This window comes from Pan paniscus, chromosome 12, assembly GCF_029289425.2.
Source record: "Pan paniscus chromosome 12, NHGRI_mPanPan1-v2.0_pri, whole genome shotgun sequence".
In the NCBI taxonomy this organism is placed as follows: domain Eukaryota; kingdom Metazoa; phylum Chordata; class Mammalia; order Primates; family Hominidae; genus Pan; species Pan paniscus.
The window spans coordinates 29,536,654-29,563,218 of NC_073261.2; the positions used below are offsets into that span (position 1 = coordinate 29,536,654).

The 26,565-nt window shown below is 46.5% G+C and overlaps 1 protein-coding gene across 8 annotated transcripts in view; it reads left to right on the forward strand.

Annotated features, from left to right (window-relative positions):
* Window positions 1-26,565, forward strand: part of CRACDL (CRACD like) — a 141,473-nt gene that overhangs the window by 34,872 nt on the left and 80,036 nt on the right. For 4 of the 8 annotated variants that reach the window (XM_034953688.3, XM_055107616.2, XM_034953686.3 and 1 more), the window contains exon 3: window positions 4,233-4,334. The exons of the other annotated variants lie outside the window; for them this stretch is intronic. In XM_034953688.3, the coding sequence (XP_034809579.2) occupies window positions 4,303-4,334 (32 nt within the window). In that variant the 5' untranslated portion in view covers window positions 4,233-4,302. The remainder of the gene's footprint in view (window positions 1-4,232; window positions 4,335-26,565) is intronic. 8 annotated transcript variants of the gene reach the window in all.

The following is a 26,565-nucleotide window of genomic DNA, read 5'->3' on the forward strand; positions in this document are numbered from 1 at the left end:
GGATTTCTTGAGAACTGCAGGCCCTGTGGTCTGATGTGACTTTTGTGTGAGATCCCGTCACACATCCAGGATAAGATGCCCTGTGGGCTGTGCTGTCCACCTGCGGCCCCCAGTTTGCTTGTTGGTTAGGGCCTCAGGCCACATGGGCTGGCCACCCAGGACATCTGCTCTGCCCTTCAGGGCTCTGAGCTCTGGATGGGGGGAGCCCTGGGACTGAGGTTTGTGCCATGCCCTGTGATCTGTATATAGAAGATCAGGGTTCTCCCAAGCGCTGGGTTGGGCAGATCTTGGTGGGAACTAAAACCAGAGGTCCTATTGTGTCATGCTGGCAACTTTCCCACTGTGGCAGAGGCTCAGTGGCCCATCATGGTCAAAATGGTCACCATTTATTGAGCCCTTTCTATGGCCAGGCTCTGTGCCAACACATCAGCGTTTAACTCTCAACAACCCTGCAAAGAGGGATGAGCCCATTTCACAGATGAGAGGGGTTGCAGAACCTGTCCAAGGTCACGGTACTCTAAGTAGTGGAGCCAAGGGAAAAACTCAGGGCTGGCAGAGCCACGTGCCTTTACATGCTTGACCCTGTGCGCCAACCCCATTGCTTGCAGAATCGCTTTCTGTCCTAAGTGAGAGGAAGGGCTCAGTGCTCCTTCCTCTGGAGCTTGACTTCCTTCACCTGCCTCCTGGCACCATTATAGAAGGTGGAGCCGGGTGACCTTCTCCTTCACAGGTGAGGCACCCTCCCGCAGCCACACTGGAGTCTCTGTTTCCTGTGACTGATCTGCTGTGCCGAACGAGGCTGTGGAGTGGAGTGGCCAGATTTCTCCCTGGCTGGGCTTGGGCCCTTGCGTCATTTTCAGGGTGCCAAGTCAGGATGGAAGGAGGGTGCTTAGTGTTCTTGAGAGGCCTGCCTTTCTCCATCTCTTGGGACCAAGGAGCTGACAAACAGTACTTTACTAAACAGCCCCGCCACCCTCCACACACACGCATGCACACACACCTGCACACACGCGCACACATGCATGCACACGCCCACACACATGCACAAACGTGTGCACACAGAGGGGACAGTCCCTACTCCCACCCCTGTTCTTTTTCTCACCTAGTCCCCCAGACTCCTTTGAAAAGCCAGAGGAGGAGGGTATTGGAGGTGTGGTTGCTGGGTGGGTTTTGTGGCCTGCCTCTGCCACAGGGGTACCAGGGCACTCCTCCCACTGAGCCTCCATCCTCCTGCCTCCCCTCCCACTGAGCCTCCGTCCCCTGCCTCCCCTCCTACTGAGCCTTTGTCCCCCTGCCTCCCCTCCTACTGAGCCTCTGTCCCCTACCTCCTCTCCTACTGAGCCTCTGTCCCCTACCTCCCCTCCCACTGAGCCTCCATCCTCCTGCCTCCCCTCCCACTGAGCCTCCATCCCCCTGCCTCCCCTCCTACTGAGCCTCTGTCCATCTGCCTCCCCTTCCCACTGAGCCTCCATCCCCCTGCCTTCCCTCCTACTGAGCCTCTGTCCATCTGCCTCCCCTTCCCACTGAGCCTCTGTCCCCCTGCCTCCCCTCCTACTGAGCCTCTGTCCCCCTGCCTCCCCTCCTACTGAGCCTCTGTCCCCCTGCCTCCCCTCCTACTGAGCCTCTGTCCATCTGCCTCCCCTTCCCACTGAGCCTCTGTCCCCCTGCCTCCCATCCTACTGAGCCTCTGTCCCCCTGCCTCCCCTCCTGCTGAGCCTCTGTCCCCCTGCCTCCCCTCCTACTGAGCCTCTGTCCCCCTGCCTCCCCTCCTGCTGAGCCTCTGTCCATCTGTGTCCCCTCCTACTGAGCCTCTGTCCATCTGCCTCCCCTCCTACTGAGCCTCTGTCCATCTGCCTCCCCTCCTGCTGAGCCTCTGTCCATCTGCCTCCCCTCCCACTGAGCCTCCATTCCCTGCCTCCCCTCTTACTGAGCCTCTGTCCACCTGCCTCCCCACTGAGCTAAGACTTCTCAGACATACTTCTTACAGCGTCAGCCTCAGGCCTCCAGCATCAGGCCGCCCTGGCCTTTCAGCCCTTTTCTCTCATTTCCTCCATAGATGCCTTTTTTTTTCACTCCAGTCTCACTGGGCCCCTCTGACTGCTGAGCACATCTTGCTCTTTGCCACCAGTGCCCCCTGCTAGGGCACTCCCCTTGCCTGTGGGGCCACCCCTGGCCATTCCGTCACTGTCCTTCAGGCTCAACTGCAGTCCCAGGTGTTCCACACACATGGGATCACAGCCTCTGGGCTGTCCACTTGGCACCTGCTCCTGCACTGCCCTAAGAACATTCTTCTCTTTCTGGTGGAGACTCCTTCAACTGTCTATGTCTGCTCTCCCTCTGACTACAAGGTCCTATGAGGACTCTTGTGTATCTTTGTCACTTGGGTGCTTATTACATATTTGTACATTTTTAAAAGGCTTAACGTCTGAGGTTAAGAGCTCTTGTGTCACCCCTTTGTGTGGCCCAGCGGCCCGCAGGCTGGCAGAGGTGTGGCTGCAGGGAATTGCTTCACTGGAGTCTGGGGAATGGTCTGGTTTGCATGGTGGCAGGTGAATTTCATGTTCCTGCCACCACACTGCCTTGGTGGGGTGGGAGGGGCACATCCCAGACATGTCAGCTTGTTTATGTTCAGGTCCCTGTTTGGTTTGACAAAGCAGAGGGTGTGTTGCTGGCGTCTTGACTTTAGGGAGGCCTGGTAGCCATGAACTATCACTGGGGATTTTTCAGTTACAACAAAAGGAGGCTGTGAATTGTGACCCCTGTCTGGATTTCAGCCTGTCTTCCCCCTTTTGGGAGACGATTACCTTCTGGCAGAAATAAGTGCATTCATCTTCTATTTAAGAAAAAAAATATTATCTTCTTTGAAATAGGCTCTTGCTGTTCTAGGCATGAGAACAGGTCAGCCTTTATGCTGCTTAAGCACAGCGGCGGCGGCGGCTCTGTTGCGCTCATCCTTGAGGCACATAGTGATGGGACACGTGGCCTCCCTTCCTCATCCGCACAACGGCTCAGTTTTTCTCCATGCTGTCAGAAAGACGCTCAGGGCATCGTGGGCCCTGCTGAGCTCTAGACAATGTGGGAGCCACAGGCAGATGCTGTGGGTCTGGGCAGACGAAAGCAGGCCAAGGAGGTCAGACTCAGCTCCCGCAAGCCCATCTGACTCTGGTGCACGTGCCCTGGCCCCGAGCATGCTCACTGTGACCAGGTAATGGGACTGGAGGTGTGCCCTACCTGACTGTGATGCGAAGAGCTGGCTGGTCACCCTGGCCCTCCGTTTTTTGAACTTCTGCGACATTTCTCTTCTAGGCCTCACATTTGTCACTTGTCACATGACACCATGCTTTGATGCTTTTACTGTGGGCATGTCTTCTCTCCCCACGCTCTTAGCGAGGTGACCTCTCTGAGGCCCCCACATTGCATACCAAGCTGGCTTGCCCATGGCTCTTCACTTGAGTATTGATCATTGCTGTTTTTTCTCTTTTATGTGTGAAATACTTTCTGACAGTTAAGCCTCACATTCACATTCCAGTCAAGTGACCAACAGAGGATTTTCCTTCAGCGGATTTCATCATCTTTGTATCTTGACATTTAGAGTTGCTAGAGGCTAATATAACTAACTCTTGATTCGTTATTATGAATTCACCATTTTGGATGATATGTGACAACCTGTAAATCCCTTAGCAGCCTCCCCAGCTGCATTGAGGCTCCTTGACCCACCCACTGGTGGCGAAAGCTTGGGGAGCATCAGGATTTTAATGGAACCTAAGCAAGGTGCAGAGAGGGCAGTAATAAGCCAGCTGCTGAACCTCACAGTGGGCTCCGCGGCTGGGATCTCCTGGGACTGTCCGCCTGGAGGGCAGGAGCTGCACCCCCTGTCTCTGTTTTTAGTACTGTGCTGTGCACAGGCAGGCATCCAGTAAATGTTTGCTGGGTACATTGTCAAACAAGGATATTATCCAGAGTTGCCTTCTAGCTCAAAAGTCTGTGAACAGCTGAACCCATGATTATATGCACCTCTAGTCCCCTCTTATTTTTGTGGGAATGGTAAGGAAAAACTATAACTTGAGTCTTAACTATATCTCCCAAGTTAGGTTTGTAAATAATGAAAATAAAGGTTAATTTTTCTCCTTTCATTGGATTACATGGAACCTCCCTACTTTAGGAATCTAAAGTGACCAGAAAAAGTTATGAAACCTTCAAGGTTTTGGTGTTTTGCTCATCTGTTTCAGCAGAAGTCACTGATTTTCTGCATACTCCATGTTATGAATCTGGTGTGCTGAGATAAGGACACCTGTGACTGAGATGATTTCTTTGGCATCCGTGCAAGATAAAAGGTAGGTGCTAAGAGGAGCAAGGCAAATATATATTTAGCGATGCTGTCAGTGCCTTCACGTTTAATACCAGAAGGGTAAAAGGAACAAACCACCGGTACATGCAACAGCTTGGATGAAGCTCAAAAGCATCACACTTTGTGAAAGAAGCCAGTCTCAAAATGTTACATACTGTACGATTCCATTTTTGTGACATTCTCAAAGAGACAGAACGATCGTGACGGAGAACAGATCAGTGGTTGCCAGGGGGGAAGAGTGTGTGGCTATAAAGGAGCAGCATGGGGGAGGATTTTAGGGGTGGGGTGGTGATGGGACAATTCTGCATCCTGACTGTGCTGGTGGCTACATGACTCTACATGTGTGTCAAAACCCATGGGCTTGTATGTCAAACCCAAGTCCGATTTACGGTGCTATCCTTTAGAAATAACGCAAAATATTTCCAGAAGGGTGAGCAATGCCTGCCAGGGGTGTCCAAGGGAGAGAGAGTACAGTCATGGGTTCTTAGTTTCTATTTCTGGCTGGTCTAGTAAAGCCCCTTCCTCATCCCTCTTTTCCACTTATCGCTAGAGACAGAAACTAAAAACCATGGCTTCAGGCTGCTAAAAGCCTAAAAGAAAACAAAACAGAACAACAACAACAAAGTAAGATAGGTTGGACAAGCTTGGTAGTCACTGACAACAGGCTCAGACCCCAGCCCTCCCTCCAGACGCAGGGTGTTTGTTCTGTACTGAGGTTTAAACACATCCCCAGCCTAGGGCTCACTTCCATGTTGTGAGTGTCAATCATTCTGCCGACAGTAGCTGTCAGGACTCCCTGAAGGTCACAGTCTGGTTTCCTCTGCTGCATAAAAGATTGTGGAGTTTGCAGCTCTGCCCCAGACTTGCCCCTTAAGGTGAATGTAGGGCACAGGTTTGGGTGGATTTTTTTTGGGCCACTCTCAGGATTTATTTCCTTTTGAGACTATTTATATGAATATGTTTGTTTATATGAAATTGATGAATTTAGAAGAGTTATTCCTGTTCAGCTCTTGATTTATTCCTCTGAAATATTTTCTTGTCTGAAGTCATGCATGTGTCCAAAACTCTCCCCAGCACAGCTGTGTCTTGTCTCAGCGAGGGACTCCACCATCCACTCTCATGCCCGCATGTGAAACCTGGGTGCATGCTTGCCGTGTCTTCTCCTCACTTCCTGGCCTTGCTTCAGGCCCCGTGTCCTGTGTGTTCTGTCCTCAAATTGGCCTACTCCTCCTGTCCCATGCCACCAGCCAGCCCTCCTGCCACAGCCCCCCACTCCTGGTTCTGCCCTGTCTTAGTCCATTTGAGTTGGTGTAACAAACTTCTGGAGATTGTTTGCTCACAGTCCTGGAGGCCGGAAGTCCTAGATCAAGGCGCCAGCAGATTCAGTATCTGGTGAGAATCCACTTTCTGGTTCGTAGGTAGCACCTTCCTGCTGTGTCCTCTCATGGTGGAAGTGGCAAGCGAGCTCTCTGGGTTCTCTTTTATCTTATTTATGAAGGCCCCAGCCCCATGACCTAATCACCTCTCAGAGCCTCCACCACCTAAAGCCATCAGCTTGGGGTTAAGATTTCAACACAGGAATTTTGAGGGGACATGAACATTCAGACCATAGCAGCCCTGTAACCAAGGGGATGGATCTTCCTCACACTTGAATTTGGTCATGAGATCCTCTGACTAAAATCTTGCCATGCTTTAATTACCTTTAGAATAGAATCCAAACACCTTAGCATGGTGTAATGTTCTGGAATCATCTAGCCCCCTCTACTTAGTTCCCTTCCCCACCCCAATCCAGCTCTCAAAACTTCAGTGATACTGAATTTCTTCCAGGGCCTTGAGCAGGTTATGTTCCCCCCTGCCTCTGGGCCTCTACATCTGCCATTCCCTGGATCTGGAATCTCGTCTTCCGTGTTCTTTCCCTCCTTCCCACGCACCGTATTTGTCTGGCATGTTTTCCGTTCACCTGTCCAACTTCAGCCTAGTTCTGTCTTCCAAGCTGAGCGTCCGTCCTTCCTGCCCTCAAAACCACCAATCCTTCTATCCCAGCACCTGCCCCACTGTGTGTGTCATAATTCTAGATCTAGGCTATAAGATCTTTGCCATCAAGGCCCTCCCTCTGTTGTCACTGTTGTATCCTAGGCACCTAGCATGGTGCTTGTAGCTAGAAGCTGCTGAGGACAAATTTTCTGATGAATGGACAGAGGCATCTATGAGATCCCAGAGCCAGCCACCAACAGGAATTTTTTTGTTTTTTTTTAAGACAGGGTCTCCTCTGTTGCCCAGGCTGGAGCGCAGTGGTATGATCATGGACCGCTGAAGCCTCAATCTCCCAGGCTCAAGTGATCCTCCAACCTCAGCCTCCTGAGTAGCTAGACCACAGGTGCATGTCACCACACCTGGCTAAATTTTTAATTTTTTGTGTTTGTAAAGTTGAGCTCTTGCTATGTTGCCAAGGCTGGTCCTGAACTCCTGAGCTCAGGTAATCCTCCCACCTCTGCCTCCCAAAGTGCTGAGATCACAGACATGAGCCACCATGCACAGCCACCAACAGGAATGTAATGAGTGACATCTAGGTGCAGGTCACTGTCTTCGGATTTGCTTACATTCTGCTTAGGGAGATCATAACTGTTGACATACTTGAAAATAAGTGTGTTAAACCATGGGACGTGATCTCCAGATGCCATCCAGGGAGAGGACAGAGGCTGAGGAGTTGAGGCTGTTGGAGAAGGTTCACAGAGCTTCTTTCCCCACACCGTTTCTTGCCTGTTTTCTCATTGCGTATATATAAATATATTGGCCTCACTTCTCTCACTACACAGATTGCCACCCACTCACCAGTGCTGGGCCAGGAGGGCCCGCCCCGCACCCCTCTGTGCGTGACTTTAGGTAACTCCAAGGATTTTCCATCGTACATTGGGAAATCACATCTCCGGCTATTTTATATGGCCACTCTGCCCAGCCTCTCAGGTTCATGCTGCTTTTATGTGGTGTGCTTGTGTTGTTGCTTCTGTGCGCTAATTCACATTGACGCTCTTCCTCATGTGGCCTCTCCTGAGCCATCTCTCTCCTTCAGGGTGACTTCGCAGCCAAATCATTTATGGAGATGTGATGGGAGGGGGTGTTCTCACCCTCTTCCCACTCTGCTTTCCCTCCCCCTATACCTAAAATATCACTTTCCGCTTGGAAAGCAGTGTCTTGAATCAGAGCTTAAGCAGAAGCATTGCTGATTCGAACTATATAGCCAGCGCCACTGGCGGAGGAAGAGGAAGTGGTGTGTAGGGGAGGTGAGTGCAGGCACGGAGTAGCTGAGTGTGCTCTGGGCCCTGTTGAGAGGAGCAAGCCCATTGCTTCTTGACCCTGGCTGCCCCTCGGAATCTCCTGGGGAGCTTGAACACAGCCTGATGCCCACGCCCATGCCCAGTGAATTCAGTCAGCACCTCTGGGGGTGGCACCCAGGGTCTCCACTGTGTGGTGCACAGGCGTTCGGGTGGATGTGATCATAAGTATTTGCTGATTCTTATGCCCTGACTGGGCTACCCCTGACGGCATGGATTTCCTCAGTAAAAGACAACCTGTTCAAAATGAGGGGGACAGAAATAGACGTGGGAGACTTCCTTCTTTTTAACTATCGTTTAATTACATGATGTAATTGGGGGAAAATACACTACAGAAGCAATAGAAGTAAAAAGATATAATCCCTTCCCCAGAGATAAAGCCATTGTGTATCCTTCCAGATCTTTTTGATATGTTTACACAGCAGGATATGAAAATAGGGCTCCTTCAGGCGGGGCGCGGTGGCTCATGCCTGTAATCCCAGCACTTTGGGAGGCCGAGGCGGGCAGATCACAAGGTCAGGAGATCGAGACCATCCTGGCTAACATGTTGAAACCCCGTCTCTACTAAAAAATACAAAAAATTAGCCAGGTGTGGTGGTGGATGCCTGTAATCCCAGCTACTTGGGAGGCTGAGGCAGGAGAATGGTGTGAACCCAGGAGACGGAGCTTGTAGTGAACTGAGATCGCATCACTGCACTCCAGCCTGGGCGACAGAGCGAGACTCCGTCTAAAAAAAAAAATAGGATTCCTTCTCTGCTCTTGACTGAGGACAGTTTGGTAGCATCAGACAGCTCCTTGTCCCATGATGTGGTGAAGGCAGATTGGATCTAGTGACCTCCAGCCTGCTACAGAGGTGCACTTTCAGGTGGAGAGGATTACCTTGGAGAAAGGTGCAGGGAGCCCATTTCCCTCCCTGTGCCCCGCTCCCTGCTGCTGTGCCTGGAGGCTGAGGGCACCTGGGAAGGGCCTTTCTGGGCCGAAGATGCTCCTGCAAGGGGTGATGTCAGGGTATAGGCTCCCCACACGGGAGCTGGCCAGGGGTTTGTGAGCTGGCGGTGGAGAGGCCAGGCCCAGGTATCAGAGAAACCAAAAAAATCTGTGGCTGAGGTCCCTCGGAGAGGCAGAGCAGGGCCACAGAGTGAGTTTAGTAAGAGTGTGAGGAAAGGTGCCCTGGGTTTCTGCTTTCACCGTAAGGAGTCCAGCTGAGTCTATCACTGGCTACATTTACATATATATAATATGCATATTAGGGTTTAGGGTTTTTTTGCAAAAATAAAATCATACTGTATATATGCATGTTTTCCTCAGATCATTTAACAAATTTTTTTATTTTATTTCTTTTTTTTTTTTTTGAGACTGAGCCTCACTCTTTCGCCCAGGCTGGAGTGCAGTGGTGTGATCTTGGCTCACTGCAACCTCTGCCTTCTGGGTTAAAGCGATTCTCCTGCCTCAGCCTCCGGAGTAGCTAGGACTACAGATGCCTGCCGCCACACCCGGCTAATTTTTGTATTTTTAGTAGAGATGGGGTTTCACTATGTTGACTGTCTGGACTCAAACTCTTTACCTCAAGTGATCCGCCCACCTCAGTCTCCTAAAGTGCTGGGATTACAGGCGTGAGCCACTACGCCTGGCCTGCTCAGATCTTTTTCTTTTAATTTACAATGTATTTTATAGATACTTCTATGTCCATAAATAGATCTACCTCATTTCTTTTAGCTACCCTTTAGTAGCTAATCATTCTCTTACCAAGGAATATTTATGATACGTATAATTTTTTAATACAAACCTGACTGCTGGGAATATATTTATTCATTTATCTACATTTGCCTCTGTGAATATTTCTGTAGAATAGATTCCCAGGGGTGGAATTGCCTGGTCAAAGGATGAGTACTTTTAAGATTTTGATAGAAATTGCCAGATGGCTGTCCAAGAAAGGTATGTGATTTTTTTACTCCTACAAGCAGTATGTTGGCATGCCTATTTCTCATACTCTGCCAATTGAGTAGTGTCTACCTTCTTAAATTTCCAGGAGTCTGATTGTTACATTTAGTTTTCAGTAGGATTGCCCATTTTGAATTTGCTATCATGTGAATTGTTTTTACATGTCCTTTGCCTACTTTTCAATTGAATTTTTACCATTTTTCATACTGCTTTATAGGACCTCTTTATAAATCAAGGATGGATACAGTCACGCAGACACCCTTTGTTGTATACGTTATATATACTTCCTCCTAGTCTGACTCATGCCTTTCAACTTTATTGAAAGCTTTCACAATGTGGAAAAGGTTTGAAATAAATAAAATAGAAAGTCACATACTTTTAGGACAAAAAATGTAAAGGGCTTATGATTTGTATACAGCCTTCCAAATTATGTTCAACTTGACCAAATAAGAAAGAAAAAAAAATATCCAGGATTTACATTGTTATAACTGTCTTAGATTGCTATTGTTTCACTTCCTCCTCTCTACTTTTAAAATAATTGACATATAATTAGCATATCCCCAAACAAGGTTTTGAACCATCAATAATATCTAATTCCAGAACAATTTCATTACCCCAAAAAGAAACCATGTACCCATTACAGGTTGACCATCCCAAATCCAAAATTCTGAAACCCAAAAAGCTCCAAAGTTTGGATTTTTTTTTTTTTTTGAGACGGAGTCTACCTCTGTCACCCAAGCTGGAGTGCAGTAGCGTGATCTTAGCTCACTGCAGCCTCTGCCTCCGACATTCAAGTGATTCTCCTGCCTCAGCCTCCTGAGTAGCTGGAATTACAGGTGACCACCACCATGGCTGGCTAATTTTTTTATTTTTAGTAGAGACAGTTTCATCATGTTGGCCAGGCTGGTATTGAACTCCTGACCTCAAGTGATCCGCCCACCTTGGCCTTCCAAAGTGCTGGGATTACAGATGTGAGCCACTGCGTCCAGCCCAAAGTTTGGAATCTTTTATTTATTTATTTATTTATTTATTTATTTATTTTTGAGATGGAGTCTTGCTCTCGTCACCCAGGCTGGAATGGCACAATCTTGGCTCGCTGCAACCTCCATCTCCTGGTTTCAAGCAATTCTCTTGCCTCAGCCTCCCAAGTAGCTGGGATTACAGGTGCCCACCACCATGCCCAGCTAGTTTTTGTATTTTTGGTAGAGATGGGGTTTCACCATGTTGGCGAGGCTGGTCTCGAACTACTGACCTCAGGTGGTCCACCCACCTTGGTCTCCCAATGTGCTGGGATTGCATGTGTGAGCCACCGCGCCCAGCCCCCAGAGTTTCAAATGTTTTGGGCATCGACATGTGGCTCAAATGAAATGCTCATTGCAGCATTTCAGATTTAGGATTTTTGGATTTGGAATGCTTAACTGGTATATATAATGTAAAATATTCAAAAATCTGGAAAACCCCCAACTCTGAAACACTTCTGATTCCAAGCATTTTGGATAAGGGATACATAATTTGTACTATTCTTTAAACATTTAGTAGAATTTATCTGGTAGAAGCCACCTGAGCCTTGGCTTTTCTTTGCGGGAAGTTTTAAAAGTCTTAATTCAATCTCTTTAGTTGTTTTGGTCTATTCATAATTTTTATTCCTTCTTTAGTCAGTTTTGGTAGTTTGTGTCTTTCTAGAAATTTGACCATTTAGGTTATCTAGTTTGTTGGCATGCCATTGTTTGTATTATTTTCTTATCATCTTTATTTCTGTAATGTTGGTAGTGATGTCCCCTCTTTCATTCTTAATATCCATAATTTGAGCCTTCTCTCCTTTCTTCTTGGTCAGTCTAACTAAAGGTTTGCTGATTTCATTGGTCTTTTCAAAGAACTAACTTTTGGTTTTGTTAGTTTTCTTTGTTTTTCTACTCTCAATTTTATTAATTTCTTCTCTAATCTTTATTATTGTTTTTCTCCTGTTTGTTTTCAGTTTCTCTTGCTTTTTTTCTGATTCCTCAAAGTGGAAGTTTAGGTAATTGATTTGAGACTTTTCCTCTTTTTTAACATTGTCACTTACAGCTATAAATATCCTTGCAAGCATTGTTTTAACTGCATACCATAAATATTGGTATGTGGTGGTTTTGTTTTTATTAATATCAAAGTATTTTCTACTTCTCTTATGATTTCTTCTTTGATCCATTGTTTATTTAGGAGTGTGTTGTTTAATTTCAATCTATTTGTGAATTTCTCAAATTTCTTTTGTTAGTGATTTCTAACTTAATTCTGTTGTGGTTGGAGAACATACCTTGTATGATTTAAATTTTCAAAAATTTGTTGAGACTTATTTTATGACCTAACAGATGGTCTATCCTGGATAATGTTCCATGTGCCTTTGAGAAGAATGTGAATTCTGCTATTATTGGATGAGTATTCTATAGATGTCTGCTAGGTCTAGTTGGCGTATCATGCTTTTCAAGTCTACTATTTCCTTATTGATCTTATGTTTAATTTTTCTATGAATTATTGAAGTAAGGTATCGAAGATTCCAACTATTACTGCTGTCTTCCTTCAGTTTTGTCAGCTTTGCTTCGTGTATTTTTGGCCTCTGATATTAGATGCACATATGTGTGTGGTTGTTTAATCTTGATTCATTGGTACTTTTATCATTATACAATTTCCCACTTTGTCTGTAGTAATTTTTATCTTAAACAGACAATATTTTTTCTGTTATTAGTATAGCCACTCCAGCTCTGTTTTGGTTACTGTTTTCTTTCTTTCTTTTCTTTTCTTTTCTTTTCTTTTCTTTTCTTTTCTTTCTTTCTTTCTTTCTTTCTCTTTCTTTCTTTTTCTGTTTCTTTCTTTCTTTTTCTCTTTCTCTTTCTTTCTTTTTCTTTCTTTCCTTCCTTCCTTCCCCTTCCTTCCTTCTTTTCTTCCTTCCTTCCTTCTTTCCTTCCCCTTCCTTCCTTCTTTTCTTTTCTTCCCTTTTTTTTTTGGACAGAGTCTTGCTCTGTTGCCAGGCTAGAGTGCAGTGGCATGATCTCGGCTCTCTGCAACCTCTGTCTCCCAGATTCAAGCGATTCCCTTGCCTCAGCCTCCCGAGTAGCTGGGACTATAGGTGCACGCCACCATGCCTGGCTAATTTTTTGTATTTTAGTAGAGATGAGGTTTCACCATATTGGCCAGGATGGTCTCAATCTCCTGACCTCATGATCCACCTGCCTCGGCCACCCAAAGTGCTGGGATTACAGGCGTGAGCCACTGCGCCCGGCTTGGTTACTGTTTTCATAGTATATATTTTTTTCCATTCTTATACTTTCAACCTATTTGTGTCTTTGAATTTAAATGTGTCTGTTGTATACAGCATAGATGTAGGTCTTTTTAAAATTTTATTCTATTAACCTCTGCCTTTTAATTGGAGTATTTGAGTGATTTTTACTTAACATAATTTTTAATAAGGTGGGATTTACATCTGCCATTTTGCCCTTTGGTTTCTGTACATTTCATGTCTTTTTTGTGTCTCTATTCCTCCATTGCTCCTTTGATGTTCAACAGATATTTTCTAGTGTACCATTTTAATTCCCTTGTCATTTCTTCTACCATTTTTTTAGTTATTTTCTTAGTAATTGCCCTGCGGGTTTCAGATTGCATCTTAATTAATAACAATCTAGTTTGGATTAATACCAACTTAATTTCAATATTATACAAAAACTTTGCTCTTACGTATGTCTATTCCCTCCTCCCTTTTCTGTGCTGTTATTGTTATACACATTATGTCTTTATATGCTCATTAACACAGATTTATAGCTATTACTTTCCACAGTCGTCTTTTAAATTAGAAGGAAAAAATTACAAACAAAAGTATATTTATACTATTTTTTATTTTTACACATGTAATTGCCTTAACTAGTACTCTTTATTCTTTCATTTGGATTTGGATTACTGTTCAATGCTCATTTCATGTAGGACAGGTTTGCTAGTGCTAATTTCTCTATGGTTTTTGTTTATCTTGGAATGTCTTAATTTTCCCTTCTTTTAAAAATTGAGGTAAAATTCATGTAACGTAAAATTAATCATCTTAAATTGAATGATCTAGTGACAGTGCATTTACAATGTTGTACAACCACCACATGTATCTAGTTCCAAAACATTTTCTTCACCCCAAAAGAAAACTCTGTACTCGTTAAGCAATTTCTCCCCATTCCTTTTATTTTTGAAGGGTAGTTTTCCTGGATATAGTGTTCTTGGTCCACAGTATTTCTCTTTCAGCCTGGATAGTTCATCTCACTGCCTTCTGGCATCCATAACTTTTCATGAGAAATCAGTTACTAATTTTATCTTATATGTGATAAGTCACTTCTCTCTTGCAGCTTTCAAGATTCTCTCTTTGTCTTTGGGCTTGACTGTTTGATTATGATATGTCTAGGTGTCAATCTCTTTGAGTTTATCCTCCTTGAAGGTCATCAAGCTTCTTGAATGGGTCGTGTTTTCCTCAAATTTTGGAAGTGTTCAGTTACTAGTTCTTTGAATATTCTTTCTGCACCTTTCTCTTTCCTCCACTTCTGTGGCTCTCAGTGTACACATTGTATGCTCAGTGGTATCCTACCCCAAGGTTTTTGAGGCTCTGTTCATTTTTCTTTTTCTTTTTTTCTTTGTCACCCCGGCTGGAGTGCAGTGGCTTGATCATGGCTCATTGCAGCCTTGACCTCCAGGGCCCAAGCAAATCCTCTGCCTCAGCCTCCTGAGTAGTTGGGACTACAGGTGCACACAACATGTTTGGCCAATTTTTAATTTTTTTTTAAATAGAGATAGGACCTTGCTATGTTGCCCAAGCTGGTCTTGAACTCCTGACCAGCAATTCTCCTGCCTCAGCTTCCCAAAATGCTGGGATTATAGGCATGAGCCACTTTGCCAAGCCATTTTTCTTCATTGTTATTTTTTTCGACGCCTTAAATTGGCTAATCTCAATTGACCTGTCTTCAAGTTCACTGAATCTTTCTTCTTTTAGTTTAGATATGCTATTGAGCCCCTCTAGTGATTTTTAAATTTCAGTAATTGTACTTTGAAACTCCAGACCTTCTATTGGTTCTCTTTAAAAATTTTTCCTTATGTGTATTGTCTATTCGATGAGGCATCATTCTCATACTCTCCTTTATATATGTTTTCTTGATTCTTTGAAAATATTTAAAAGAATTTCTTTAAGTTCTTTGTCTAGCAGATCTGACTGGGCTCCCTATATGTGGACCATATTTTCTTGTTTCTTTTTATATCTTGTAATTTTTTGCTGAAAATTTTAAAAATATAATGTGGCAACTTAGAATATTAGATTCTTTCTCTCTCCCAAGGGTTTGTTGTTGTTATTCTTTGTTTATTGACTTTTCTAAACTAATTCTGTAAGGTTTATATTTTTGTCATGTGTGGCCACTGAAGTCTCTGCCTAGTTGGCTTAGCAATCAGCTAATGATCAGACTGAGATTTTCTTAAACATTTAGAACTAGTAAACCTCCCAATATTTGCTGAAATCTCTGTGTGCATGTTGGGACACTCCTTTCAACACTCAACCAGGCAGTTGATGACTCTGTCTAAACCCTCTCTTCCTATTTGTGCAGAATCTCAAGATCAGCCTTGAGAGCTTAGTTAGGGCCTTCTCAGGCCTTCCCTGAGTATATGCGCAGGTGATATTCTAGATACCCAGGGATATGCTGAGCTTCCTTGCAAGCTTTTTAGACAATCTGTTGTTTGCCCAACAGTTATTCACTTCCTCAGGCAGCTGTGAAGTTAAATATTTGCCGATAATTGTCTTCAGCAAGCACCTCAGTGGGAGAGAAAAGGCTTTTCACACTGGGTGACTTCTGACTCAGGTCATAGTGGGTTTTCCTTCTTGCAAGTGAGGTGTTCCAGGGAACCACCAGCCAGGTCAATTAATGACAAATCTCTGAGAATGAAGCTTTGAAGAATCTTCAACCCAGTTGTCCCCTTCCAGCGGCTGCCAGGCTGCTGGTTTATACAGTTATTAGGAGGCTGTTGGTTGTCAAGGCTGCCATGGAACTAGAGAGCAGAGTAGTGAAATATGGCAAGCTAAAATGCTGTAGAGCTCACTATTTTTACCGAAATTTGGCTGTTTATCTCAAATAAATGTTCCCTGAATTACTGCATTAATTTCCAGAGTTCTGACAAAGTTCATTCTGACCTTTTTTTTTTTAACCAGTTTTCTCATTATTTTCATGGGGGAGAGAATTTTTGGAGATCCTTATTCTGTCATTTTTGCTGATGTCACTTGCTTTTGGTTTTATTATTTAAAGTGTTTTGAATCATATTGAATGTTTGGTATCATCATATTTGATTAACCAAGAGAGATCAGTTTTGTCACTCATTCACTTTGTGTCCTGAGGCAAGTTACAGAACCTGTCAATCTCAGTTCCATTGCTTGAAAAATGGTTGGTTGGTTGCCAAGTGAGAGCTCCAGTTTTTACCACCTCTGAGATTCTGAGCCTCTGAAGGCCATATTTTCATCTGCATTTTCTATTATCCCCTTGTGCAGTTTTATTGAGCTTATTTTTTTAAGTTCATACCACACCCTGTCAGTCATATTTTCATGACAGTTATTTCATTCTGAATGGTAAACATTAGCATCCAACAGCATCATTATGGCTTTTGGCTGTTATTTATTTCTGCTCAGAAACTTTAAAAATGCAGTTGCTATGTATTTTACCACCATAACAAAACTGGAAAAAAAATGCAGTAGCTTTTCCCACCAACATCCTCCCCCTTGGTTTAGCAGCTCCTCGGCATAAGTTAAAAGAGAGACCTTTAAATCAGCCTAGTATAGGGTACTGATATGAAGTCAGGAGCTCCGATCCCATATTATCCAAGCCTTACGTCTCACGCACCCTTCATAGTTGCTGAGGAATTGGCCCCAGCAGCAGATTTCAGTCACTGTCTAGACTGGATCATCTCTATAAACCACAGCCCCTGTATTTGAGCTTCGACTTCTTCTGATGGTCCCATGGTACAGATGCCTAATTGCCATAGGTACACACCCTTCCACACTCCTACACCTTTCTATGCCCTGCACCCTCTTGCTACCTTCCTTTTGAGCTGAAGCTGACTCAGTGGTCACTTGTTCCAAGGTTTGAAGAAGTAGGCACAGTATCTGACTGCACTCTCTGGAAGGCCCAAGTCCATCCTCCTGTTTTTCAGGTGTCTGCAGGTGGGGATAGGTCTCAGTCCTGTCAGGCTGCTCTAACAGAATACCATGAACTGGGCGGCTCACAAACAACAGCAGTGCCTTTCTCACAGTTCTGGGAGCCAAAAAGTTCAAGATGAAGGCATTGGCAGGTTGGTGTCTGGCAAGAGTCCCCTTCCTGGTTCATGGACAGCTGTCTTCTCTCTGTGTTCTCACATAGCAGGAGTGAGGGAACACTCTGGGGTCCCTTTTATAGGGCACAGATCCCATTTGTGAGGGCTCCACCCTCATTACCTAATCACCTGCCAAAGGCCCCACCTCCTAATACCATTGCACTGGGGATTAGGTTTCAACACATGAATTTTAGGCAGGGGACCTAACAATTTTGGGTATATAGGATCATCCATGCAATCCTCTGTCCACTGGAGTTGGTTCAGGTGGCAGTGATGGGCAGGGATGTCCTGCTGCCTGGCTCTGTCACTGTGGAAGAGGGTGGGGTTCAGATCCAGCCCCACCACCTTACTCTATTTTACCTGCTTCCAGCCCTGCATGTTTCTTCTCTGAAGACCTGTGCAGAGAGTGTGATAGGTACTTGGCAATATCTGGCTATTGCCCTCCCTGTCCTTCTGTGTTGAGCCCTTTCTCCTGACTGTGTGAGCTGTGCAGGCCCCTGAGTTATTTGGCCAGTGTAGTAGATTGCTGCTGATCCAGGCTCCCTCTTGGACTCAGTGCTGCTGGTCCGTGGCAGGCAGGGGCAGGTGTTTGCCTGTGCTTCCAGGGCCTCCTGAGCACCAGGCTCTGCCATGCTGCCCCCCTCATGCCCTCTACTGGCCCATATCTCCAGGTGGGTGGGGCACCTGTGGGTCTGCTGCCCCGCTCCTGCCCCATCCCCCCAACACACGCCGCTTCCCAGCCACCGATCAGCTCCTGTGGGTGGCACTATTTCTGAATCCCAGTGAGTTAGGACGGGACAGCCAGAGCAGGTCTGTCTGGAGGTGGTGTGGGTGGGTGCCCATGTGCTGCATTTTGAGAGATGCCAAAAATAACAGTGAGCAATAATCTCTGCCATTAGCTTCATCCCTCCTTTGTACATTACATCATCTCATTCGGTCCTAAACAACAGCCTGGATGACAGGCCTTGTTTTCCCCTTTTGATAGGTGAGAAACTTACTAGGCCCAGGCTGTTAAGCAACACCAGGGCTCCAGTAAAGACAGAACTTGGAGTTACTTCTGTTCTACCCAGGCTCGGGTTTATTCTCTGGATGGTAGAAGTTTGTCATCGCTGGTTCGTTGCACTGGCTGTGTTAGCTTTATACAAACACGCTCTTCCCAACGGGCCAGGGAACCAGTGGGAGCAATATGCTGCTGCCCCTTGTGGAGCACCTGATACGTACGTGACTCCAGGCTGAGCTTTCCAGGTGCAGGTCTCAGGCCAGCAGTGCAGGCGCCTGAGAACTTTCAGCCTTGTTTATGCTTTGAGCCCCTAGGGCTGACTGCCTGCCATCTTAATCCCACCCAGCCTGGTGTTTCTTCCAGCCTCCAGCACCCAAGTTCTGGGAGGTAGATTGTGGTGCCTAGGCATGTGGATGGGAGAAACACCACTGTTCCTCCATGCCAACAAGACCTCCATCCTCCCAGCTCTGTGCCAGTTACCCTGGGTTGGCATGGAGCCTTCTGTCTTGTGGTCTCTTTTGTTTTTGGTGACCTGCCCTGCCCTAGGGCACCCTGCCCCTGCTCCCAATGGGCACAGAATACTGTATGAGACATCCAAAGGCTTCCTTTCCCAAACACCACTTGCAGTTCTTTCTATCCAAGGACCTTGCTGCCACTACCTGGGTCTGCCTATGTCTGTCTCACTCTAAGACGCTTCGTCCTTTGCTAGGTTCTTTCCCACCTGGCAGAAGAAGTGTGGCCATCAGATCACACTGGGCACGTGCAGGGGATGGGCCAAAGCTTGAGGTTTGCTTATTCTGCTGGTTACTGAGCTGTTGAAAAGTCACCCTGATACAAAGGGGTCATCCCTCTACCCTGTGAATCCACAACAAACAGATGCTGCTTCTACTGATACCTGCCTTAGAGATTGCCTCAGCCTGTCCTGGCTGTCACTGAAAGTCCTGAAAGTATCCCAAGCCCCTTTGTTCTACAGATCTAAAAATGGAACCAAACAAAGCATTCCATGTGGAATCAGGGGGGTTCAAATGGTTTGACATCACTCAGCCAGCCCCTGTTTGCTCAGGGAATGAGTTGGGACTCTTTCTGTTGCAGGTGAGGCTTGTTTGGCTTTTAAAAAACCAGAGAGACAGGTTTTATGGCTTATCTGGAAAATCACAGCTAGCTAGCTTCAGGAATAGCTGGATCCAGGACTCCAAACAGAGTCCCCAGAGGCATTTGCTTTTCCTCTCTTCATTGTGCGGTGCTTCCTTCCTTCATAGACTCTCATTTTCCCAGGCCCAACAGAAAAGAAATATTCTCTTGCAACAATTCTGAAAATCCATGAGCTTCACTCTCCTGGGCCTGAAACCAGTCACATACCTGTCCCTGAAACAGCCACTCTTGCCAGGGGATAGAACTACATTGACTGGCTTAGGCCTGGGCCATGTCTGCAGTTTCTGTCTTGGGCCATACTATGTATTAAGAGTCTGGCTAACTGAATTCCTGGGTGATCACAATTTCTAGCCCTGCTGGAGGAGTGGTCCCCTCTGCTCAGTAGTGCCCAGAGTAGAGCTGCTGCCTCACCTCTGGTTTCAAGTGAAATGCAGCCTAAGTGGTCTTTAATCACCCGGCTGAGTTCCCATTTCTAGGAGGCTGCAGTCCCTCCATTCTCCTTTATTTGGCCTTCAGTGACTCGAAGGAAAACCTTTTGTTCTGGAGACTGTAGTATGGGACGTGGAACCAGGTGCCCCCACACAGCAACCATGTTGTGTTTTAGTCCCATCAACTCTACTGTTCCCAGGTCCTCCCCCAGGAATAGAAAGCATCATGCCCCTTCCCAGGGAACTGCAGTTGTCCAGGCCTTCTGAGTGCAGCCTAAACAATTAGAGGCTGGGTCTTCCTGGGCTGCCTTAAGCCTGTGTTGGAAGAGGTACCTCTCAGAAGTGGACTGGATCAACTTCAGAGACTCCCTCCTCTCCCCGCCATGATGCTGTGTGCCCAGCTTCCACACCAGGTCACAGACCCGGAAAACACTCGTTGGCCATGAGTGGCTTCCATTGCCTGGATGGTGCAGAAACCAAGCTTGTGGCAGCTCCTTGTCCTTGTGGCAGCTCCTTGTCCTTGTGGGTGAGCCCCATATGCATATACATGGCGCCCCAGCTGAAGGCTCCCCTGATGACATGAGGGTCACACTCAAAGGTGTTGATACACCTCTAGAACCGTGGTTCTCTACTCTGCCTGCATTCCAAAATCACCAGGGTGGGGCTTCAAAAATTACACACCCTAGCCCCACTGCCAGCAGCTGGGCTGAGGCATAACCTGAGTGTCAGGATTTGTCAGAGCTCCCAGGCAATTCTGATGTGCAGCTGGGGTTGAGAACAAGAGCTGTAAGGCAGTGCTTCTCAAGCTTGAATGTGCAGAGGAACCACCTGGGGACCTTGGTGAAGTGCAGATTCAGATTCCCCAGTCTGCGGGGAGCCTGAGTGTCTGCATCTCCGACCCGCTCCCAGGTGGGGCTGAGGCCGCTGGGCCCCAGGCTGCACTTGAGGGGCAGGGGCACCAGCGTTCCCTCCGTGAGGCTTCTGAACATGCCCTGGCAGGTGAGCACATCAGCCTGTGACCATGCTCACCATCACAGACTTGGTCCTACAGGGCTGCCTCCAGGTAGAAACCAAAGCCACAGCCTCCCCAGACACAGAAGTGTCCATCTGGTTTCAGGCAAGTGCCGAGTGCGGCCCATCTGATGTGTCGGCTCTGAAGGCACTAGGAGCCCTGCAGTGGCGCTGATAGCCATCCTGAGAGTGGAAGGGGTGAGGCCTCTCCAGGGGGTTTTAGCTCACAGCCCCTCAAGCTATTAAAAAGGGCATTCTGCAAGTTCTCCTTCAGCCACAGCAGCCGAGGGGCCAAGTGAGTAGGGGAGGCAAGGCTTCCCCCTTGCGGGGAGGTGGATGTGTCACACTTGTCCAAATGACCATCTGTCACAATGGCCAGAAAGCCCCCCGGCTGGGGGCTCTCCCGACACCTGCCTTCCCTCGGGACCCATTGGGGCCAGTCTGGGTTGAGTTTGGCTCCAGTGCCCTTGCCCTTGGAGCAACTAGATGCAGGTGTGGGAGGAGACCTTGTCAGCTCCTCTCCTGGCTTTGCGGCCACCTGACCTCGCGGCCAGAGAACTGGAAATCCTCTTACTAACCCAGGGGCAGACACCCTGCAAACACCCGCTCAGAAACACACTCCATCCTATCGTCTGTAGGACTCAGGATGCCCAGAGAAGGGGGGGCCCACCTGCCCGCCATGCCCATACTGATGCAGCGATGTCACTCACTGCCACCTGATGATGCTACCTTTTAGTCACAACTCTGAGTTGCCTGGCTTGGTGCTCATAATATTCTATTCAGCTACCACTTAAGGAGTAAGCATATATCAGCTACTTAGAACAGCACCTAGCACAGGGTAAGCTGCCGTCATCATCATGCCTTGGCTTCCTGGAACAGTAAAGTTGGAGAATTCTCCAATGTCCTTGTTCGTTCACAGGATCTTGTCTGATCAGCACAGCCCGTCCTCTGGTCACTCTTCCGTGCATCAGTCAACTAAGGAACGCAGGCAAATGCTCCCTTAGTGACTACAGTACCATGCCCAGTGCTGCGTCCAACATAACCTGTACCAATAGGAGGATTACACAGTGTACGTGTTGCACCGTATTAATAACTCTGCATTTATTTAACACCTACCAGGTACTCAGCACAGTGGGATATGCAGAACTTATCAAGTTTATTGGTACCGTGCACACTCACTTTACAGTCTAACTGAGGAGGCCAGTTATGACCCATGAGACAACGCAGAAGTCATTATGTGCTAAATGGTGTGGGCCACCTGTGTACTGTGTCCACCCCCATGGAAATATTTAAGAAAATTGAGGCTTCACTGCTTTTTTAAAGATCTTTGAAATACAGAGGCTGAGGCTGGGCACAGTGGCTCACGCCTGTAGTCCTAGCAGTTTGGGAGGCCAGGGCGGGCGGATTGCCTGGGCTCAGGAGTTCGAGACCAGCCTGAGCAACACGGTGAAACCCTGTGTTTACTAAAATGTGAAATATTAGCTGGGCATGGCAGTGTGCACCTGGGACAGCTACTCAGGAGGCTGAGGCAGGAGAATTGCTTGAACCCAGGAGGGAAAGGTTGCAGTGAGCCGAGATTGTGCCACTGCACTCCAGCCTAGGCAACAGAGCGAGACGCCATCTCTGAGAAACATAATAATAAATAAAATACAGAGGCTAGAATGATTTGGAATATTAGGTGTCTCATATAATGAGCCAAATGCATTTCCATATTGTTCTGTGTCCTCACTCTCTAAATGCATGTCTCAGAATTACAAACTAGGAAGATAATGATGTCGAACCAGGCCAACCCCACATCCACATCACACAGAGAATCCTATGAAACAGTTCAAAGAAAATCAACTATTTGACATTTGTTTTTCTTAGAGATTCAGAAGAAATGAACACAGTGAAAGACCTTAATAAAAGCGAGTGCAGGTTTGGTATCTGAGGCATTTTTTCCTTAGGTTTTCTAAGCATAGGTGGTGAGGCTTACTCATTCATAAAACATTTATCAAGCCCCACTGTGCATATGTATTAGGGCTACCAAGATGAAAAGAACTGGTATCTGCCCTCAGGGAGCTCAGAGTCCAGGAGGGAGATGTGTGAAACCAGGTGTGAGTGGGCAGGGGCTCGGAGGAAGGGAGCAGGTTGCCAGGGCAGCGGGAAGATTTCTCAGGGCCAGGGTGGTGGTAATGGCTGGAGGTGAGGTGCACTGGGCCAGGCCAGAGGGACTTTCTGTGGTCATAGCATTCATTTTTCTGGATCACACACAAGCCGTATATTGAGAACCAGATTTTGAAAATATATCTTCAATACAGATGGTCCCTACCGTACAGTGGTTCAATTTAGGATTTTTCAACTTCACGATGGTATGAAAGCCATATGCATTCAATGGAAACTGTACTTCTCTCATGGTGCTGGGCGCCTCTCAGTCAGCCATGCGTTTGCCACTACAATATTTTTAGCTTACGATGGGTTTATCCGGACATAACCCCATAGTACGTCGAGGAGCATCTGTACCTGTTGGTCTCAGCTCCTGTACCTGTTTCATATGTTGGTTAACTAAAACATCTTCAGGTAAAACTGAGTTTGTGCCGATTTTACAGACTTTTATTTTTCAAAAGTAAAATACAGTCATGGATCACTTAATAGCAGGAACATGTTCTGAGAAATGCATCCTTAGGTGATTTCATCGTGTGAACATCACGTAATATGCTTACGCAAACCTAGATGGTATAGCCTACTATGCAGCGAGGCTGCATGTGGCCTGTTTCTTCTAGACGACAAACCTGAACAGCATGTTACTATACTGAACACTGTAGGCAATTGTAATACAATGGTAAGTTTGTGTGTATCTGAACATGTCTAAACATAGAAAAGGATAGTAAAAAGGGACAGTATCTGAACATATCTAAACATAGAAAAGGGACAGTAAAAAGATGGTATAAAAGATTAAAAATGGGCCGGGTGCGGTGGCTCACGCCTGTAATCCTAGCACTTTGGAAGGCCAAGGCAGGTGGATCACCTAAGGTCAGGAGTTTGAGACCATCCTGGCCAACATGGTGAAACCCCGTCTCTACTAAAAATACAAATATTAGCCGGGTATGGTGGCGCACGCCTGTACTCCAAGCTACTTCAGAGGCTGAGGCAGGAGAATCGCTTGAACCTGGGGGGCAGAGGTTGCAGTGAGCCAAGATCGTGCCACTTCACTCCAGCCTGGGCAAAAGAGTGAAACTCCATCTCAAAAAAAAAAAAAAAGATTAAAAATGGTACACCATTATAGTTACTTACTATGAATGGAGCTTGCAGGACTGGAGGAGTTGCTCTGGGTGACTGAGTGAGTGAGTAGTGAGTGACTATGAAAGCCTAGGATATGACTGTACACTACGGTAGACTTTATAAACACTATGAACCAAGGATATACTAAATTTATTTATTTTAATTTTTATTATTATTTTTGAGACAGAGTCCCACTGTGTTGCCCAGGCTGGAGTGCAGTGGCGCGACCTCAGCTCACTGCAACCTCCTCCTCCCAGGTTCAAGCAATTCTCCTGTCTCAGCCTCCCGAGTTGCTGGGACTATAGGCACCCGCCACCATACCCGGCTAATTTTTTTGTATTTTTAGTAGTAACGGGGTTTTCACCATATTGATCAGGCTGGTCTCAAACTCCTGACCTCAGGTAATCCGCCTGCCTCGGCCTCCCAAAGTGCTGGGATTACAGGCATGAGCCACCGACTAAATTTATTTTTAAAACTAATTGCACTATGATGTTACAATGTCTGTAACATCACTAGGTGATAGGAATTTCCCAGCTCCGTTATAATCTTCTAGGATCACTGTCATGTATGCTTTTCATCATTGACTGAAACACCGTTACGTGGTGCATGACCATAATAGAATGTTAGATATCGGAGCCCAAACCACTTGGATCACAATTGAGGCCCAGAGAGGGAAGTGACTGATCACAAGTCACTCAGCTGCTTAGTAGCTTGTTAGTGGTAAAGTCAAGGGTAGAACCCAGTTCTACAGACTTATTGCTATTTCTACCAATAGAGGCAGCAAGCGTCTAGCCAAGTGCTGCCCTGAGCCACTGGCAATAGCTGCCTGGAATATACACTGTGCTGTGAGCAACCTGAGAATGACACTGTGATCGATTACTGATTTCTGCCAAGGGCAGGTGATGGGAGCGTGGCAATGGGTGTGCCAGTGTTGCATTTTTGCTTTATCTTTCCTTGTGGTGATGAAAAGAATGTATCTCTAAAAGTGGAAGCTGTGGTTACTAATCCCTTTAGAAAGTAGACTTACAATGCATTTATTTAAGTCTGTGACCATTTACTGGGGCCTAACACATGCTGTCGGTGCTGGGAACACAAAGCTGAATTTCACCTAGCCTGGCCCTTCACAGGCTCACAGTCTTAGGGCAAAAGCCTTGTTCAGTAGGGAACCTTCCTGAGATTTCAACAACTTGTACACAATGAGAAAATGTGAAAATAATTTAATAGTGGATTTAAACTCTCTAGAGCAGCAGTCCCCAATCTTTTTGGCACCAGAGATCAGTTTCGTGGAAGACAATTATTCCATGGACTAGGGAAGGGCAGGGGGATGGCTTTGGAATAAAATTATTCCACCTCAGACCATCAGGGATTAGCCAGATTCTCATAAGGAGTGTGCAACCCAGATCCCTCACATGGCGCAGTTCACAATAGGGCTCGCACTCCTATGAGAATCTAATGCCGCTGCTGACCTGACAGGAGGTGGAGTTCAGGGGGTAATGTTTGCTCGCCCGCTACTTACCTCCTGCTGTGTGGCCTGCTTCCTAACAGGCCACGGTCTGGTACCAGTCCATGGCCCAAGGGGTTGGGGACCCCCACTCTAGAGCATTCGTGCTGGTTGTCTAAACTCTTTTTAACTTAAAATAAAAACTAAATTAATACCTTTTCAGTTACTAAACTTTCAAGGTGATTTTAGATCTGTAAAGGAATCTAAATATTACCTATATTTTTACTCTCGATTTAAGAAAATAAAGGCAAACAAATTCAGACATACTATTTGTTCTCAATAATTGTATAATTTCCTCATATCTACATCTCCAACTCTAAACCTGAATGTTCTCCCAGGTCAGGGAGATCACTGGAGCACACTGGCTTTTGCTCTCAAGTGTAAGAAACCAGTTTGCAAGCTTGTGGCTTAACCTGGGGTCCGGCTGACTGATGGAAAACCTGAGAGCTGACCAAGAGGAAAGCAAGCAGGCTGGCAGGCCATGTTATGTGCCTACAGACAATGTTCTACAGCCCCACTGGGGCAAATTGTTGGCATCTGTGGCCTCTATGTCATCAGAGTTCCAAAGTGCCAGCCTACCAGGGGCAAATGTGTAATCTCATTAGCTGACAGGTTCCTATCATGTTTATTTTTGTTTAATAAATGCAGATACTAGCTCTGTATGGAACATGTATTTCTGTCCTTCGTGCTGAAGCCTATTTTCTTAGTCTCTTGTAATGGGTTATTTCCCAGTAATTCATGATGCCCCTGTGTTGAATCATTTATGTCTGCATGTCTTACGCGTCAGGCCACAAGGATCCTGAGTGTGGTTTTCTGCCCAGGCCACCAGCTGATAGAATGTCGGGTGACAGCCCACTGTCCCAGGCTTGCTCTGTTCTCTCTTGCTGTCTGTCAACTGGGACTTTCCTTCTTCCCTCTGTCAGAGATTGCAGTGGCCTGTCTCATCACACCCATACAGAGCAACTGACAGATGTGACAGATGTCAGTGAGGAGCACAGTGTCTGAGATGACACAGCTGGGAGTTGCTAATTTGCTGAGCTGACTAGCGGTGGCCTGTCTTGTGTGAAGAGGCACAGGGAAGTGGCAGTTAGGAGGCCAGGCATCTGGTTGTGCCTTTCCCACTAGGTGACTGTGAAAACCTGAGCCAGCAGCCAAATCTTTCTCTGAGCTGTGTCTTCATGTGCTGAGTGAAGGGCCCGACCACACTCTCTTCTGTGACTCGTGGTGTACATGGGCGGGGGGCCGTGCCT